At 44.2% G+C, this 18,368-nt stretch overlaps 1 protein-coding gene across 1 annotated transcript in view; it reads right to left on the bottom strand.

Annotated features, from left to right (window-relative positions):
- Window positions 1-3,864, bottom strand: part of IGF2R (insulin like growth factor 2 receptor) — a 61,165-nt gene extending 57,301 nt beyond the window's left edge. The window contains exon 1 of the mRNA XM_076335325.1: window positions 3,689-3,864. Within this exon, the coding sequence (XP_076191440.1) occupies window positions 3,689-3,864 (176 nt within the window). The remainder of the gene's footprint in view (window positions 1-3,688) is intronic.
- Between the last annotated feature and the right edge of the window lie 14,504 nt (window positions 3,865-18,368).

The following is an 18,368-nucleotide window of genomic DNA, read 5'->3' as shown; positions in this document are numbered from 1 at the left end:
CTACAACCAGAGCTGGAAAGCGGATCCATATGTGCTTATGCATCCACAGAATTTTGTGTCCAGCAGCTCCTCAGCTATCAGAACACTGCAGAGATGAAACTAATACCTGAAGGTCTTTATGAGCAGGTTCAACCAGCATGATCACAGGTAGACAAGCTCAGGAACAATTTCTAGGATGACCACTTCAAATTTGAAGCTGGCAGCTCAGATCCACCAGTTGCCACAAAAGTCACTATTAGATGTGGTTAACATTTTAGCACAAATATGTATGGTAAAGAAACTTCTATGTCAAAGCAAGTTCTCCTCACAGAAAATGAGTGCTTGAATGGCACAAGGTACAAAGCTATCGCTATACTTCAAGAGCTTTTTAATGCCCTACTCATACTTAGCTCTGCTCTAGCTTACCTGTCACTTTTTCCAACCATCACCCACAGTGCATATCTTCAGGCAAGTTTTCTTGCATATGCATCATGCGTAATAGCCTTACAGTTACACCACAAGCTGTTCAGCTTTCTCCATCCAAAAGACCTTTAGTCTTTCATGCTACACTGTAAACCACATCTACCACATCATCTTACAGAATGCGTAAAAGGGATAGCAATTTGAAGTTCAAGTACGCAAGAGCTATAGGAACCTCATGTGCTAAGAAATCACATTTAAGCCATTATAATGGTAGCTTCCCAGGAATGTGAAGCAACTGTGCACATATGCAAATAAGTCCAGTAATGACTTATTTATGACATCTCCCACTTAAATGTGTCAAAGCACTTAATAGAGCTGAGCAAGTTCACCTAGAGGTCACCTCTCTGTACTCAGCACATGCTTCTTCACTGAGGCTAAGCTGAATGCTAACCCCAGGGTTTTCAGCAGCACACAAGAGCACAGTTGTGGTTTCACAACAAAGGCTGAAAAGACAGTATTTGAATGAACAAAATTGTACATACAGTCAACTGTAGGAGTAGTGTTATTAAAAACTACAACATTAAATGCAAAGCAGACTTGACTTACAACCCCAAAATTGGAAATTCTGCACAACAGCAATCCTGTGATGTACAGCAGTTTAAGGAGTTTCCCTTCCACTCAGGAGTCTAAAAGTTACAGAAGTTAAACACCAACTCCTATCCTTACACAGTAGACAAAAACATTACCTGTCATCAAATCATCTCTCATCCAGGGTAGATTATCAGGCAAAACAGCGGGCAGAGGAGGCAGTTTGTACTTGCTGCTCTGCCATCACACTCGAAACATTTCCTGCAATTTTTTTAGAGGGGAAGGAAAGTTTTACAGTAACTTCCCCGATGTTACATGGAAGGTGAACCCAAACTGTCAAGCTTTCTTTTGTTTTTAAAGTAGATGGATTTAAAGAACAGTTCATAAGATTACCTCCAGAATTTGTTTCTCCTGTGTTGTCACAGGAAAGATGTAAGGGGAAGAAGGAAAAACAGGGACAGAGACCGAACTGACTAGTAATTTCCTATATCCAACCAGTTCCCTGTATTCTTTCCCAGGTGCTCATACAGCAGCAATCCTGGAGACACCTCTACACAGAAGATAAAAAGAGAATTCCAATTCTGACAGCACAGTCAGCTGTCGGAGCACACAAGAACAAAGAAGAAAGCATGATAAAACCAGTCACTACAAGCCATGACATTTGACAAGGTTTCAGAGAATGAAAGCTTTTCTTCTTTCCCCAGACTGTCCAAGCAGTAAGGCTACACGAAACAAGCAATGAAAACCACTAACTCAAGTTTAAGTAGCCCCATGCCACAGTCCTTGCACAAAACAGTTTTGACACCTTTCCTCCTCCCTGCAAGACAGCTTTCCTAACCTGGGTATCCCTCTACTCATTTAAAGGAGAGTCAGCGCCCCTTCTAATCCCCAACATTTTCCTTCCTTGCCCACCTTTTGACATTCACACACCAGACACAGAGGCTGCTGCAGCTTCACCAGCCCTATTGTGCCACACAAAAGTCAGGACACTGTTTCCTTAACAGTCGTAAAACAAATCAAAACCTTGTCTTAAGGCAGTGCAAAAATAGGTTGGTCAGGGACTTGTCCTGCACACCCATGTTGTATCTTTCGGCTGAGACATCAGCCAGTAGTGTAAGTGTTTGCGTTACCTAACTGCATCATCCCTCACTTGGTAGTTTTTCTACAACTGCGCCCAAGATGACACTTCACCACTGATCTCCATGGGGTCTTCCCACCTGTCAGACTGCGAGTTCTTGTTTTTTCCTTTACCCATTCTAGATTACTAGGCAGAAGTCCTTCAAAGCAGTTTTTCCCACCATGGCACAACAGCAAGCGCATGTTTTTGAAGCAGTCCATCTTAAAAGGAAAACTGCTGATTATGCTATCTAGTCACAATTTATTTTTCACTTGCCAGTAATAAAAGGAAACTAGCTTAAGTAATTTGCATCCAAAAAGAGACAGCATGTCTCTCAATGGCACTCCCAAATATTCCTCTAGTCACAGACATGCAACAAAACAAAGACAGACATTGATAGGACTGAATGCTATTCTGAAAATAGGAACTGCTTGAGAATCAAGTCATTTAAGGTAGGGTTAAAAAAAAAAAAAATCATCAGAGTCAGAGGAGTTAAATTCCCTCCAGAAGCCACACAATAGTTTCTCATTTCTGTCTCAATTCTACAATTAGGGTGGTCATCTGACAAAACCATTTTTTTTGCCACCCTCATGGGTTAATCTTGCAAGCAAACCTACTTTTTCCCTTTTTCATCATTTAACAGTATCATACCCCAGATTCCACCAGGAGGAGAGCCCATTCCCTCCAGCGACCCAACCTCTGCCCTCAGTGCTACATTCACTGTGTTACATTGGTGCCTGCCCAGTGCCGTTGATCGAGATAACGTATCCCCCTAAGTACCAGTGGGTATTCTGGCTAAATAATGAAGAAACGAAGACTAGCAAGATATTGTTGCCAGACTAAGTTCACGGCTGAATTCAGAGTAGGAACATGCCAAAACGTGAAGAATAGTGCCATTTCCACATAGCAGTTCTCATTTCTCAAAGCCTTCTTACCTCCCCTGTAAGTAACTTAATGGAATCTGGCGATATCCTTAATAAAAAGAAGACTATCAGGCGATGCCCCTTCCAAATCACTCTGGGTTTTTTCACGCTAGAACGGATACAGCGACATAAACCAGCAGTCCTGGCCACAGGCGACTTGAACAGAGCAAGCCTCCTCGTCTTCTCACCTGCAAACTTCCTATATCTGCAGAGAGTCACAAGATGAGGTCCCACGGGGGACTGCTCCACGTCCCCAGCCAGCTGTCACCCCTCGGTCCACCCTCTGAAGAGACTCACGCAGCCCCGCTAACCTCCCGGCACCGCGGCGCACTCGCTACAGACCAAGCTCGGTCTTGTGCCTGGGCACACCTGCGCGGCCGCCGCTTCCCCCAGCGCTCCCCGGCCTGACCCTCACAGGAACGGGCGACCAAAAGCCCTGCTCGGGCCGCCACGGGGACGGGGGCCGCCCCGCCGAGGCCCCGGGCTGAGCTCCCGCACTCCCCGCTCGTTCACACGCGGCCCCGCGGAAGGCAGGAGCGAGCACAGGCACCGGCAGACCCCGCTCGCCCCGCACTCCGCCGGTTACAGCCCTTCCCCGCGGGAAGGCCCTCTCCAGCCGCCGCCTGTTCCGCCCCGCCGGCCGCCCCCCGCTGCCCACCTGCACAGGTCCCGGTAGGCGTCGCTCAGGGCCGCGGCGGCCCCGCCGCCTCCCTCCGGCCCGAGGGGCAGCGACAGGAGGACGAGGAGGAGGAGGACGAGGAGGAGCGGGGCGGGCGCGGCGGCGCGGGGCCGCGGCGGCGCCACGCGGGGGGCGGTGGGCGCCGTGGGTGCCATGGGCGCGGGCCGGGCCGGGCCGAGCGGACGCGGCTGCCCCGGGACGTCAGGCGGCGCCGGCGACCAGCGGCACGTCATGTGACCCCCGTCCGCCCATTCCCCAGTCATGTGACCGCCGTCACGTGCGGGCGCGGCGCTCACATGATGCGCCCCTTCCCCTGCCGCGGAGCGGGTGGAGCTTCCCGCTGCCCCCCGCCTCCCGGTCCTGCACGTGCTGGGCCCGCCCACTGACCGCGTGCCACCGCCCCGCGAGGGCGCGCGCGCGCGGGTGGGGCGGCGGTTACGCGGCATTAGCGCTGCGGCGCGGCGCGGCGCGGTCCAGTCAGTCAGTCAGTCAGTCAGGGCCGGGGCGGCTGCGTACAGGCCGCCAGCGCCTACTGCGGGCCCAGCCGCCGCCAGGCCGCGCGGCGTACCTGCTACCCACTCACGGGAAACAGGCGGACCGGGATGCCACCCCTCTGCATCCCCCGGTGTGGTGCGTGGGTGCGCGGGGCAGAGCCCCTGCTTGCCTCAGCTGCCTCACGGGCAGCTACGAGGACGGGTCATTCCTCTTCGGGAGCGCCGGCCTCGGCAGGGGCGGACTGCCTGCCCTGCTGTGTGCTGGCGGGAGGGAGACGGGAGGCGGAGGCCTTGTACCGTGCCGGCTGCTGGCTGGCTTTTGGGTGGGGTTAGGCGTGCGGAGGCTCACCCTGTGAAATAGCACAGTGGCTGAGTCGGGGGGACGCTCTTTGGAGAATGTTAAATGGGGTTTTAAATAAGTTACTCAAAACGTGCTGTGAAGTCTTGGGAGAGACCAGAAAACTAACCCGTTAGGGATGGAGACTGGGGAGGTGATGACAGCAACGTGGTTGGTTGTATCGTAAGAATTACTACTACAGCAGGGAAGCTGGCATGGTGTGGAAATTATCCCCGATTTCAAATGGCGAGCAGGAGGGGGGGCTTGCACAAGGCAGCAGCCTTGTCAGAGGGAACTGGAAGAGGTACTCTCCTACCACCCGTGCCTTCTAGGCTACTGAGAAGAGTCAGCTGGCCCAGGGCTTGTACAACAGATTATTTCCAGGATCTAGCAAATTTTAACTGGGGTGCTTAAGATTGAAAAGAGGGACTTAGCATTTAATTTTTATGAAACTGCAGTTAAGAAGCGAAGCACCTTTGAGAGTGGGAAGAGGCATAAAGGTGGGGAGAGTGAAAGAAAAATAAAAATTACACTCATTAAACAGACAGCCATCTTATTTGTATGAAGAAATTCTGTTCACTAATCATGCTTTCCAAAAGTCATTTGCACAAAGAAATGCAAAAGGCCTACAACTTGAAATAGTTTCTGTTTTTCTTGCCCCATTCCCTGACATCCAAAGGAATAAGACAACACTGAAGATCTGCCTCTATGGAAGTTTAGCCTGATTCCAGGCTGCTGTGATCTACTCCTTTCTTCCTCTTCCCTCTTGGTTACATATTCCACTTCCCTCCTTTTAAGTAGCATTAGTTCTTCTGCAACAGGGCAGTCATCTGGTTATAGATGCTGATCTGGCTGAGAACTAACATAATATTTTGATTGTTCTAGGTAAGTTTCCAGCAGTATCAGCTGCCTGACTTACTTGGCTCACTGCGTATCTGCACAAACACCGACACCAGCTCAAGAAGGGTGACAGGAAGGCATAGCTGGCGCTGCGGGGTGAGGAGGCCCCGCGTAAGATCAGCTTTAGCTGCTGTGAAATTTCACCCAACCAGAGATGCCAGAAGCTACAGCTCAAGTCAAGCCAATGGCTCTCCGCTGCCATGCATGGCCTCAGCCCCCCGGTCTCCTCTGCCTGTCTGCTTGCACGCGATGTGCTGGTACTTGTGTAAAGCCACTCAACTCCGTTAGTCCAACAGAAAAAAATCACCTGCTGAAAAAAAAGGAGTAAGTTTTCTGCTGGCTCAGCAGTTGTAGCAGCTTAGTGAAGTGATGAATCCTGGCACAAGGGCAAAGGAGCAAGAGGAGGGTAAAGCAGAAGGAGGACCGCGTCGGTTGGTCTGTTCAGCTGTGGTGGCAACTTAGCTTTTAGAGTTACCACAGCCTAACCTAATAGCAATGTCCTCAGCTGATGAAGAGAGAAAGACCTTCAAGCTTTATGCTGGAAGGAGAGTTGCAACATGAAACAATGATCAATCTATCTTTGCTCAGAACCTAAGAAAAAAAAATGATTAAAAGGACTGGGTAAATGCTGTTACCCTTGGCAGCTTTCTGTGAGTATATAATGGATTATTGCCAACTCTTGCTCTTTTGTTTTAGCCTTCAGTGAATTCCTTAAAGGTCCAAATCTCATTACGCAAGAATCCCAGTTGTCTGCTTTTAAGACTCTAGCCTTAGTATAGTTTAAAGACAAGCTTGATGGCATGAACTCAGAGACTCAAAGGACAAAAGCAGTAGACTGAAGGAATACCAAGTTTATTATTTCTGTGGTTACGTTTCTTAAACTTTGCTGTTCTGCTGGCGGTACCAGCATCACTCACTCTAGACAGAGCAGTGCAAATACAGAAGACTTACTGGTGAATTCTGTCTCTGCTTACCGAGTTGAATTGAAAATGTATTGACCAGGAAATTCACTGCAGACAGCAGTGCAGGCAGACATGCTGTAGCTTCTGATCTTATTAGCTACCTGAGTTTCTGCAAAAAGATCTTTATTCCTGAAACGATCTTTGTGTTCATTTAATCATGTGAATCACTTCACTAGAGACAATGTGACTGCTCACCTTGGTAACATTAAGAACGCGTCTAAAGATCTGCAGTGTCAGGGCCTGGCAGCGTATAAATTTCGGTTATCTGATAAGAGCTAATTGAAAGTTGTTTATTGACGAAAGAATGAAGAAGTTTATACCAGTTACATGCTTCATTCTGCATACTGCTTTGTATGCGTAGGCCCCTGTATTTGCACAAGGCTCAGAGACTTCAGAGCAGTTTCTTTGCATACAGAGAAAAGTATGTGAACAGCTACCTAACAAGAAGGAAAGAAATTGAAACATCAGAAAAAAAATCGCAGTTAGAAAGGAAAAAACCAGAAATTCTACTTTCATCTGCAATACCAATACATATGCATCAACCTAACAATGAATCAAAGTTGCAACACAGCAACTCCATAGCTATGGAGCTGCATAAACACTGAAATATACATTGTAAATACAAATACCTTTAAAATAAAATTATAAAGAAAAAGTTTGCAGATTCCAGTCCTGTGCAAAGCATGCAGATTCCAATCCTATGACTGCTTCCATTTCCTGTATATTTTCCTTAACTTTTATAATCTGGGGGATCCAGTGGTTCTCTCAAGATCACGGAATTTCTCCCATGTTTAAAGCTAAATACATAAAAATTGGCAGGAGCTATGTGTCAGTCATTTTTGTATCCTAAACTATGTTTTGCAAATAGGCAGGAATGTTTCATTCTGAATATCGTTTCTAAATAAGAATTTAAATATTTACCACCCATGTTTAATGATATGGGCATCTCAGCTAACCGGATACCGTGGGGCAGTGTTAAAATATTCTGGAATGTGATCTCATAATCTTACCTTTTCCTTTTCCTCAGGCGAGGCTCGGCACGACGAGTTGCAGTAAATTTATGTTGCAGTAAATTGCAGTATACCTGAAACTCATGCTGAAACTTCCAAGTTACGGATGGTTCTCAGTAGGCAGGGTATCATGAATAGGTGATGAATACATAGGTCCTCTAGGATTCTTCCTTGCAGCTTGCCAGGTGTCTAATGTCACATCATTTCATGTTCTTTGATTCACAGTCTTGCTTCAATCGGTATCAATCAGCTGTGCAGTACAGGCTGGCTGAGAGGCAACTCATTTCTACTGTTACTGTCTCAGTTCCCTCTAACACTCATATCTGATCTCTGTCTTTTCAATAAATAGGAACAAAAACTTTTTCAGAATCCAAAGCTGTTTTTACATTTGATTGTGGGAAATTCTTTCTCCGGTGAGGTTTGGACAGTTTATTTCTAGCTGTCTGTAAGCTACACTATAATAAAATCATTATTTTTATACTTTGTGAAGACTTCGTAAGGCTCTTCCATGGAGCTGTGCTGTTCTTCAGAAAGCACAGAGGCACCACTCACTGGGTTGTTCTCTCTTCTTTCCCTTTTTCTTGCTCACTACTAAACTTTAGTTTTCTTAATCTTACACCCATTGCCATTATTTCTGAATGCTCCTTGTTACTTTTGCTGCGCGTTCAGTCTTTCACTGTTTCTCTAATTCTTTCTACTCCTCCTTCCTTGTCTGTTCCACTTCTACTCTTCCCTGTTTTTTTTCTCTCCAGCATTTTTCAAAGGCAAGCTCTTGATAAGAGTTACCTACTGATTTGTTATGATGAGTTACCCTGTATCCTGCTTTAGAACAATTTAAAATAAGACTGTTGAGGAAAACAGTGCCTGATGACCTTGTTTCGCAGACTTAGGTTTAGGCTTCCCAGAGCAGTTAGAGAGATAATTAATGACATTTCCTAATCTAGCTAATATTGTTCAATGAAACTGTAAAAGAATATCAATTTTGTCTAAACACGTTGACTTTATTTGAAATCTTTGTCTTGTTGGGAAAGTCCTTACATGCTGTACTTGGTGTATGCGCTGAAAAGGGGACTGGTTTGTACTGGGGCTTAGAAGATTAGAAGATGGCCCTAGTCAAGGCCGTTCTTGAGTCATTGCCTGAGCAAGTCTATAGCAGCTTTTCTGTATTCCTCCATCTCTTTTCACATCTTCGGTCTGGCTTTCAAGGAATATGACTCTTGGCTATTTATGCTTGGGTCAGAACTCAGTATTTTGTAATGACGAAGGATCTGATCCACCAGCTAGGGCCTAGGTTACTTGGTGGACTTGCACCAAGTAGAGCAAGAACTGTAAAATACAAACCACTTCACCAGAGTAAACCAATGGTACTTTCATTCGTAGTCAATGAAATTTCACTAGCACAAGTTTTTTCTGTCAGAGGAATATGATTTGATTTCTCTGCTAATCCTGTTTCATTTGAAACACCTACTAGAAATTTATCACAAACGATTTAACTTCAAAGCACCTTACCAAGGCAGTAAATGTAGAGTGAAAGACTCTTCAGTGTTTTAAACCTTGTTACCCAGTCCTGGGCGCTTTTACTTCAGTGTCACTCTTCACACTTTGGTCTGTTCTTCTCCCAGGAGCTTTTGTCTCTGTGGTCTCTTGTTGACATCTATTTTTGAGGTAGCCACCATCCTTTGGTCCTGTGACCTATGCCGATACCGGATGGGCATGCAACGCGAACCTGCTCTTGCTGACCTCGCTGTGTTCCCAGAGAGCGTTCTGTCAGATGAGCAGGTGTAAGTGTGGTAGTAGCAAACACAGCCCCCACTTGCAAGGCAAGCTTTGGAAATGAAAATGTCCCCAAATGTATTTGTTATTTCAGAATTATTTTCTGACAGTTCCCTCTATCCCCCTCCTGACTTATATTTGTCAGCAATCTCCCAGGCTGTTATCTGTTATCATTAACCGCGTACTCCAAAAATACCACCATCTCTTTCCAAATATGATAATCTGTCATGTTTTACTCTCCAGTAACTTGATTTTTCCAATCACTTTTTAACTTCCGGAGATGAAGTGTTTCTCTTTCCTGCATCTGGGACCTCATCTGTAACATAATTATCTCAATGTAAGTTGCAGCTCAGCACAGAAGGATGTGATAATGGGAAAAGATAACCTCCTGCTCCCGCACCTACAGTAGCTGCAAACAGTTGTGGTTCCTCTGCTGTGAGAAGTGCAAGCTAGTACAAGACATATAAAGACCACTTGCCATGGCAAAAACCTGCAGGTATCTCTTGTGGAGCTGAAGTGAATAAATTAAGCTCCTTACATCTGGAAGACTTACTGCCCCATCATGTTGTATTTTTATTCTGAGCCAATAGGGAACTTTTCTTTTTCTAGTTCAGGAGCTATTTCACCTAATTCACTAGTACTATGTATGGCAACAAGTTGTCACCTGTTCCATCTTGACTGTCACAAGGTAGCTGATAAATTTCTGTTTTGCTTCATTTTTCCTGGCTCTGTGTAGTGTGACTTCTTTCCCTTGTAACTGGAGGACACCAAAATGAAAATGGCATCTTCAGCATCACACTTACTTAAAAATTAACAAATTTCGTACACAGCAGAGAAATGACCAAATTGGTTTTGTTTAAAGCATCAAGGCTCAACCTACATTTTCCTTCTTCATATTCCTCTCAGGAGAAAGAAGCTATGCAAGACATTTCTCGCATAATGTGCTATTTGTGGAGGATTAAAATATGTGGTATTTATATAGTTGATTCAGTTGATTCTTCTATCACCCTGTCTTGGTAGAATGTATTTATATATTCTGTCCATGTATACACATTTGTTTTCATAGCTACATTCATAAATATGTTTAGGCCAATATTAAATGTCTTCTAGATACGCATTTTATTTTCATTACATTTGTCTGTAAAACATTTTAAGATATTTAAGATATCTGAAGAATAAGAAATAGGGTTACATATAAACTCATTTAGAAGAAAAGTAACAATCTGTTTCTTTAATAATAGATACCGCATTTCCCTGTATGTTTTATATTCACAAGTTGCTGAAGGAGATAGGGTAGAGAAAAATAAATAGCAATAGCAACGTATATATGAAGGCCCAGTTAAGCCATTACAGGATTAATGCCAAATAACAATATTGTATAAATGCTGCAATTAAATATTCACATTGGATTATAATAATAGATTGCACGTGTAGATCACAAGACAAGAAAGAGATCTCCAAACTGCACTGTTTTGAATCTGTAATATCTCCACCTGAGTCAGTGGGAGTAATCCAGATTTTCCTTACCTTTTTTCAGTCAGAACCTGAGTTAAATGAACAGAACACATGTAAATATGGTAGTGAATGTGGTAAGAAATATGCATCAGATCGACATGGAATGACAACTGTCTTGAAGAGTTTTCTGGCATTTTCTCATGTACTGACATGAAATTTAAAGATACGATAAATGTTATCATGGGGAAGGAAATCTTACAATTCACCCTTACTGAAGTGAATAAAAACTGTGGTGGAAAATTTACTAGTGATAAATATTGATATTTCCAGGCAGTTATTTCCTTAGCAGCTGAAATAAAGTAATATTAGGAAATACCGTGTATGTTCTCTCCCAAAATAGGATGGAAGGTTTGTGCCACACAAGAGAGAAAATAGTTTTCTCTGTGTATTATTTGCCTTAACTTTCATCTTTACAATGTTCTAATGTGCACTCGAGCCTCAGAACATGTGCTCTGAAAAAGGTATTGGAGGACCTGCTGCTTTCTGACATGCTAGCTCTAATTCATCTTTGAAGCCTTCAGTAAAACTACTCGGTGGGATTTTCTGTGTCTTTTCTTCTTGCTGCTCCACACGAAGCAATGATGAGGAGACCGGCACTGTGTTTCATGATGGGCAGTGGTACTGAAAGCTTTTTCAGTCCGTCTGGAAGTGTTTTGTTATCCTAATGCTACAGGAGGTACGTGATCTCATGAGCATGGCCAAGAGAGGAAGGTAATGGCTGCAGTCACTGAGGAGGCGGGGTAGGAGGCATCCAATCTGCAGAATTTTACAAGTCGTATGCTAAAGATCAAACTGGAGGGACCTATGAGCGGAGTACACAGTAGGAAACTCAGGATGGATAGAAAGATGAGAGATGCAAGGCATATATTTCACTGTGACTGCCCAAGGCCTTAAAATAGCTGTGCTGTAGGCTTAAAGTCTTCTGCTCTCGGGATTAAACAAGGGAGAACCCACAGGATGGCACACGCAGTGGCTGAATGATGCTTTGGGAGGTGTCATCAAATCCAGACGGGGAAAAGTACAGATAAAAGTTTCTCAACGCTGAGGTCTGCTAAGAAGCAGAGGCCAGCGTTGTGCTCAAAAAGATATATGCTAACAGACAGATGAACCAAAAGAGAGCTGATAATAAAGAATATAGTTAGTGAATAGAGATATATTTACAGAGGACCTCAGCCATGCCAAGGTTAGCCATAGAGACATTGTTTGTTGCTCCGACACTGGTCTGACTGGCACAGCCTGTCCCCTGGCTAGGGGCAGGTCCCTTCCAGGCCAAGCCCAGGTAAAAAATTATCAGCCAAAACAAAAATTGTTGTTGTGTATATTTATTTTCACCAAAACAATTACACTTTGCTGTAGTATTTAATTGATATCTTCAGTGAGCTTAGAGTAATAAAGAGAACTTTTTTCCTATAAATAATATAAAAAAGTTATATCTGAAACATGTATGTCACTCTTTGAGTCAAAAAATAAATCCAGATAGACCAAAGACAACATAGAACATAAAACACCCTCCTCCAGAGCATTTAAGCAAATGTTTTTTTCTTCTGAGATAGAACAGTGACACCAGGGTGTTCACTCCATCTTCTGCACATAGCTGTTAAAAGTTTTACATCTCTTTGTAGACTCTTTATACATAAAAATACTTGCTACTATAAATATTTTAATTTATTCTTTACATCAACAATCTGTTACCTTTTATCATTAAAATTAATATTTATTTGCTATAATGTCCAATTGTCAAGGCCCATATTTGTCATAAAGTAAATACTTAATGGGATAAATAAATACTTAAAGTTACTCCTCCTATTCCAGAGACACTTTGTGTCCAGCTCTAAAAACAAAAAAAAAAAACCCAAAACCCCCAAAATTAATTGCTTAGTGACCCTTCTTGCTTAGTGGTGTTAGAATGATAGAATCCAAGTAAGAATTTAGTTCTCCTACCCTTGAGGACAACCTTTCAGGGTGACCATCAAGTACTAAGGTACAGACTATAGAGGAAAGATAAGTAGACAGTGTTAGTGGTGGAATAATTATAGCAAATTGAAGAAAATTCAGGATAAAAGTCACTATAACAAATTAACATGTTAGTCTAGATTTCAAACCTATGGACTAAAATTCCAGTTGGAATAAGAAAAATACATTTTTTCTATTTTCTGTATCACTCACTGACTGCCCAGCCAAGGTGCTGGCGGCGATCAAAGATGCTGTGAAAGCAGAGCACAGAGCAGTAATGCGGGGGAGGGGGGGGTACCCCATGGTAGAGTGACTGTCATGTCAGAGCATGGGGACTGTTTCAGGTAGTCAACGACTCTCCATGGAGCAGCTGGCACAGGGGCCCGTGAGGAGAAAAGCATCCTCTGACTTGACTAAGTAGCATATAGGACCTCGTTCAAAATGCCACTGTCAAAACATTGCTGGGCAGTAGCTACTATAGTACATTCAGATCCTCGAGGGAGCAACCAAATGGTGTAGAATTGCACTCAATGTCAAGAAGGGAGCTCCTTAAAAGTGAGGAGATTTTTTTTAAAAGGAAGCTGAGGGGGAAATAGCTGTGGGGAGGTACAACAGAGGTCTGTTAGATCACAAGTGGCACAGAAAGGCTGGTCGGAGCAGATTGTTTATGTTTTTTCCAATATAAGAATTAGGAGCATTAAAAGATCTAGGAAGTGGCAGTTCAGAACAACCTAAAGGAGGATATTTTTCAGGAGACATTTAATTAAGCTGTGAAACAGAATGCTGAAGACAAAAAACTTGTATGGCTTCCAGTGGAGGTCAGATGTATTTGTTCAAGAGAAATCCATTGAAAGTTACCAAATACAAAGATTTCTAGACCAGGAAGTCTCTGAGCTGAAAACTGTTAAAGGCTTGGAGAGGACAAGAAGGAAGTGTGATATGTGTTTGCCCTGTTTCTTCTCTGTAGGCATTCACTTGTGACCACTGCTGGAGATAGGATTTGGGGCCAGATGGACACTGCCACGTCCACTCCCCCTCTTTTCCTACCCTCCATATTTCTGAAACAACTAAACAACTACAGCAAGGATTCTAGAAATATTTACTATACCAGCAGCAGGTCCAGTCTGTGCATTTAATGAGGCAAGAGTCCAGTTTGGAAAACAAAATAAGTTGTAATCATATAATTAAAAATTGAATTATTATATGCAAGGCAGAAGCACTAGAATCACGCAGGCTACCTCATCTCAGTACCTCTTCTCTGAATTCAGAGTTTTGCACCTACAATACTTTTCTTTGAATGTGGATCCTGGTGCTTCATCTTCTAGGCTTGTAGGAGTCGACTGGAAAAGCAAAATAATTCCATGTGGACATCACATAAGCACTCGGGCAACCAAATGGAAACCAAAACTGGCCTTCCTGCTGCGTAGGTGGCTAGAAGCTCCGAGTAGTGGATTTTAATAAATGATTTCTATGTGGAGTTAGGAAGAGAAGCAGCAAAGCACACACATGGCAGGCAGCATATCATGGCAGCTACACACAAGCTCGCACCAATTTTCTGCTTTCCCTTGACCTCGGTACCATCTGAGAATACCCTCTGCTGGCTGGTGTCATCACGGCAGTATCAGCAGGCCATGAATGCCACTGCTTGAACTAAAGGAGTAACTGAAAGCTTCAGGCAGCAGCTGTCCTTTCTGCTGGAAACCAGGCAGTGCTAGGGGAGGAAAGGTGGGCATTCAGCTGGGTCTCACTCTGATACCCGCTGGGGGTACCAAAGGGGTGCACACCCCACCACAAGGACCGGAGTACACAGCCCAGGTCTAGCATAACAGGCTAAGGGCTGTGGGTATTTGCAGGTCAAGAAAGCAGGGCAGGGAAAGAATTGCAGAATGCAGAGGATGAAAGTCAGCTAAGGATTCAAACGGTCTCTCTGGGCACCGTCTCATCAGGCATCCATGATACAGGGAACTCAAGGAGCCATATGCGATCCCTTGTACTGAACCTCTCTGCTCACAAAACCCAGCGTGTGGATCACCCTCCCCCTGAGACTGGCAGAGCAGGAGGACTTGGGAAGGAGTCTCTCCCAGGCGCATACAGAGCCAAGCATCACAGGCTCCCGGAGGATGAAAGTACCTAGGACCTTGCTGGAGATCTGTCTAGGGTTTTTTGGAGGACCCTGCAATTGAACTGTCCCTCTTATCCTCTGCCCAGAAAGTGACCCGAGGCATTATACCAGGAAATGCTGTGCACTTGTAGATTGTTCTCATGCTAGGAAAGGGAGCAAGGGGAGGTTTTGTTCTACGTCAGCAACCAGTACAACTGGGAAGTATTTCAGCTTCCCTTAGAGGATTTCCCAGGCTAAGCTCCAGGCTAGAAGTAAACTGGGCTGTATGTTCTTCCTCATCCCTCTGCCCTTGCTGTCACAAGGATCATTCACAAAGTCTGTGAGTTTTAGAGGAAAGCTGCTGCGTAAACTCATTGCATCATTTTGGACCTGAACCCGTACAGCAACCTGCCCCATGTCATCCTCTCCACCCAGGGGGTAGCTACGACAGTAAAAAAACTCTGTGCAGTGCCGAGGGAGGTGACTTCCCTCTCTGCATTTTTGACCACACTTTTATACCCCACAACAGTCATTAGTATCAAGTAGAACAGAAGTGTGGTAAAGAGAGTTTTAATAAAGTAAGCACTATACTAGGCATTTCTTCCATGAACGATTCCTTGTCTTGACTGCACAGCAAAATTGAGTCCTTGTTGCCCTGGACATTACAAGAGATAACCAAGAGACAGTTCTGAAGTATCTATAGTGTAAATGTGAAGGCATAACACTGGAAACAAAATAATATAATCCTCATTTTATAGGCAGGAAAGAGAGGGACAGAAAAATTAGATGCCGAGACTGCATTAAAACAGAACCCACATCTTTAAACTCTATGGCTAGTACTTTACCCACAAGGCAATCTTTCCTGTTGTGCACCACTGCAAAGTGCTTATTAACACCACCTGATCCGCACAGGGTTATTTCACCCTGTCCCACAGATGCAAATAATTTTTAAAAATGCAAGGTGGTGGAGAATCACATTCTTCTTGTGCAACAAGTGAAGTGTCACATTTTCCTTGTTTTTTTTTTAAATCATGGAATAATGTGCTTATCAGTTCCCCTTGTACTGCAGCCTGTCTGCACAGAGAAGAGCCATCAGGCGCTGTGATAAAGAAGAAAGAACATCCCTAAGATATTTTTATCTGTGGACTGGGAAACTTTAATCATTTTTCAACTACTAGCTGTTCACTCTTACTGATCCTTCTGGTTGTTCATCTCATGATGAATGTTAACTTTGTCTGCTCTGTGAACTGATCTATGGACAGTTGTCCAAATGCTGAAACATTTGAGGGTATGGCCAGACACAGGTGGAAAGGGGTAAGAAGCTAAAAGTCCTAGAGCACCTATTCAGCTCACAAGCACTCAGATTGCCCTGCTGCATATTATTGCCTCTTCAGATCTACTGCCCTGGCTGCATGCATAGTGATCCTTAACCCAGAACTGTCATAATAATCTGGGTTTGTTTAAGCACTGTAGATAATATGCCTTGTCTCACCTGAATCACTTTGAGAGAGCTGCATTACATGTGGGGTTACAGTGGAAGCATGTTTTGAACATGCTTCTTGCAGATTTGCTCCTCTCTCTGGTTCTCCATGTGATTATTGTAAAGGGTCTTGAGGTATGGGTAGGGAATGGCTTTAGAGAAGAGTCTGGGTTTTTTTTCTGGACTAGATCTCCCCTAGTATTGAAGTTTATGGCATTTATCAGTGTTGAGAAATTCCCCAGCAGTCCCCCAGCACCCAGCAGGTGCATGCACACATGTGCCACATGTATGTGGACATTCCACACGCTCGTTCCCCCTGACCCTGGGTGCTTGCCATATCCTGCACTCACCATCAGCAATGGAAAGCTGCTCTGCTGATTTTTCACTCCAGCGGTACAGTAGATCACTGCTCAAAGAGAGGAGCAGACTGCACTCACCTACCACCTGAATCAATAGAGGTGACTGGCCTGGGACTAGAGTTTCAAAGAGAAAAACTGGGACAAATAGAGGGGCTGTCATAGATAAAGGTTTTGACGGAGTGAGGGAATTAGGAAGATGTAAGGGTGACCTCTTCCTTTTCCTGAGTCTTTTCTGCAGTGGCACACTGCAACACTTTAATGTAAGGAGAAAAGGGCACATACGTACAAGGAATATTTGTCCTTCTGAGATCTCTTCTCTATGTGAATTCCCATCCAATCCTCAGTCTTAACCTACCATCTTCCTTATTCCAGGACTGGCAGCCTTTCAACAAAGGAGGGGTAGGTTGTATTTTTCTTTCCCCAGTTAGCTATTAAGTGTGCCAATGGAAACTTGGCGGGAAGCTGAAGATGCTGCTTCTGCCTGTGGCAGGAGGTCTCAGTTCCTGCTGAATTTGGAGCTCCATGGGGGCCAGAAGCAAATGCATCTCCCAGACGGCTCTTTGAAAGTGACACAGCTTTCTGACTGCCCAGACCCCCCATATTCTGTGTCTGTCTGATAAACCTGACCTAGCCCCGTCCCCTCCTTGCTGTTGTCTTCCTCTCTGCTCTGCAGCTTGACTATAGTTGGGCAAGTGGCCCTGGGAATTAAACTCCACAAAATATCAGCCCCAGTACCCTGGCGTACAACAGAAGGAGGCAGTCAGCTGGGACAGTGTGGCTGGGGTGTAGCCCCAGTCATGCATTGTGTGAGGCATCTTGCTTTTTTTCTGTTCATCCAAAACCTATTGTTATAAAACAGAGAGACCACACGGGGAATATATATTCTCCAGAGAACAGCTAAGTACTGAACACGTGGCTGGGACAGCAAGTGTTGGGACTGACTTTCTCATAGACTCCTTGAATAACTAAACCTACAGGAACACTGACATTTTGGGGATAAGCCAGCCCCACCCTTCATAATTAGGGCAGAAGCCCTCTGTGAGTTGACAACATCCCGATGTTGCCAGCTACTCCTGTGTGTCAGGTACTGAATTATCCAAGGACCCAGAGAAATGTTGATGTCACTGGAAATTACGCAACATATACTTTGAAAAGAGGCTCTGAAGTAGCCCCTTAACCACAGAGGAACTTGACCGTTTAGTGTATACCTAAATGTCTTGCTAGACCAAAGCTACACTGTATGTTTGTGGGTATGTATGGGGACTTACTCGTACGTGGATTTCTTCCTCTCTTCCCCCCGGGGACCAGCTCTTTTGCGCACTTAAACAAGCTGGAAACAGTTTAAACTAAATCCCAGTATGTAACGTGAATCCTGCGTTTAGTGGGTTTGACTTTTAAAAATGCGAATACACACAGGCCCTGATGACTTCAATAGCATTTATGGGTGTTCAGTGCTTGTATAAATGTCACACTATTTATAACATATTTCTGTGTCCTTTTTTTATATTCTCTGTTGGCCTGTCTCTTTTCCACTGCGGTATCTTTGACTGACATAGTCACATCAGGATGTAGCATGTGTTTGAATAATTAAGAAAATACAAATAAAAGTTATCTTTATTCTAGTCCATATTTTTCCATTGCTCAACCACCAAAGATAACAGTACCATTTCACCACTGCTTTTACATTCTGTGGAAGAAAAATACTTTTAGTTTTGCAGTGGTTTATTAAACCTTCCAAGTCCAATTATTTGCCCCTAGAGTTTCCCCCCTGAGCT

The sequence above is a fragment of the Aptenodytes patagonicus genome, chromosome 3, assembly GCF_965638725.1.
Source record: "Aptenodytes patagonicus chromosome 3, bAptPat1.pri.cur, whole genome shotgun sequence".
NCBI classification, from domain to species: Eukaryota; Metazoa; Chordata; class Aves; order Sphenisciformes; family Spheniscidae; genus Aptenodytes; species Aptenodytes patagonicus.
This window is presented reverse-complemented; position numbering and strand designations above follow the sequence as displayed.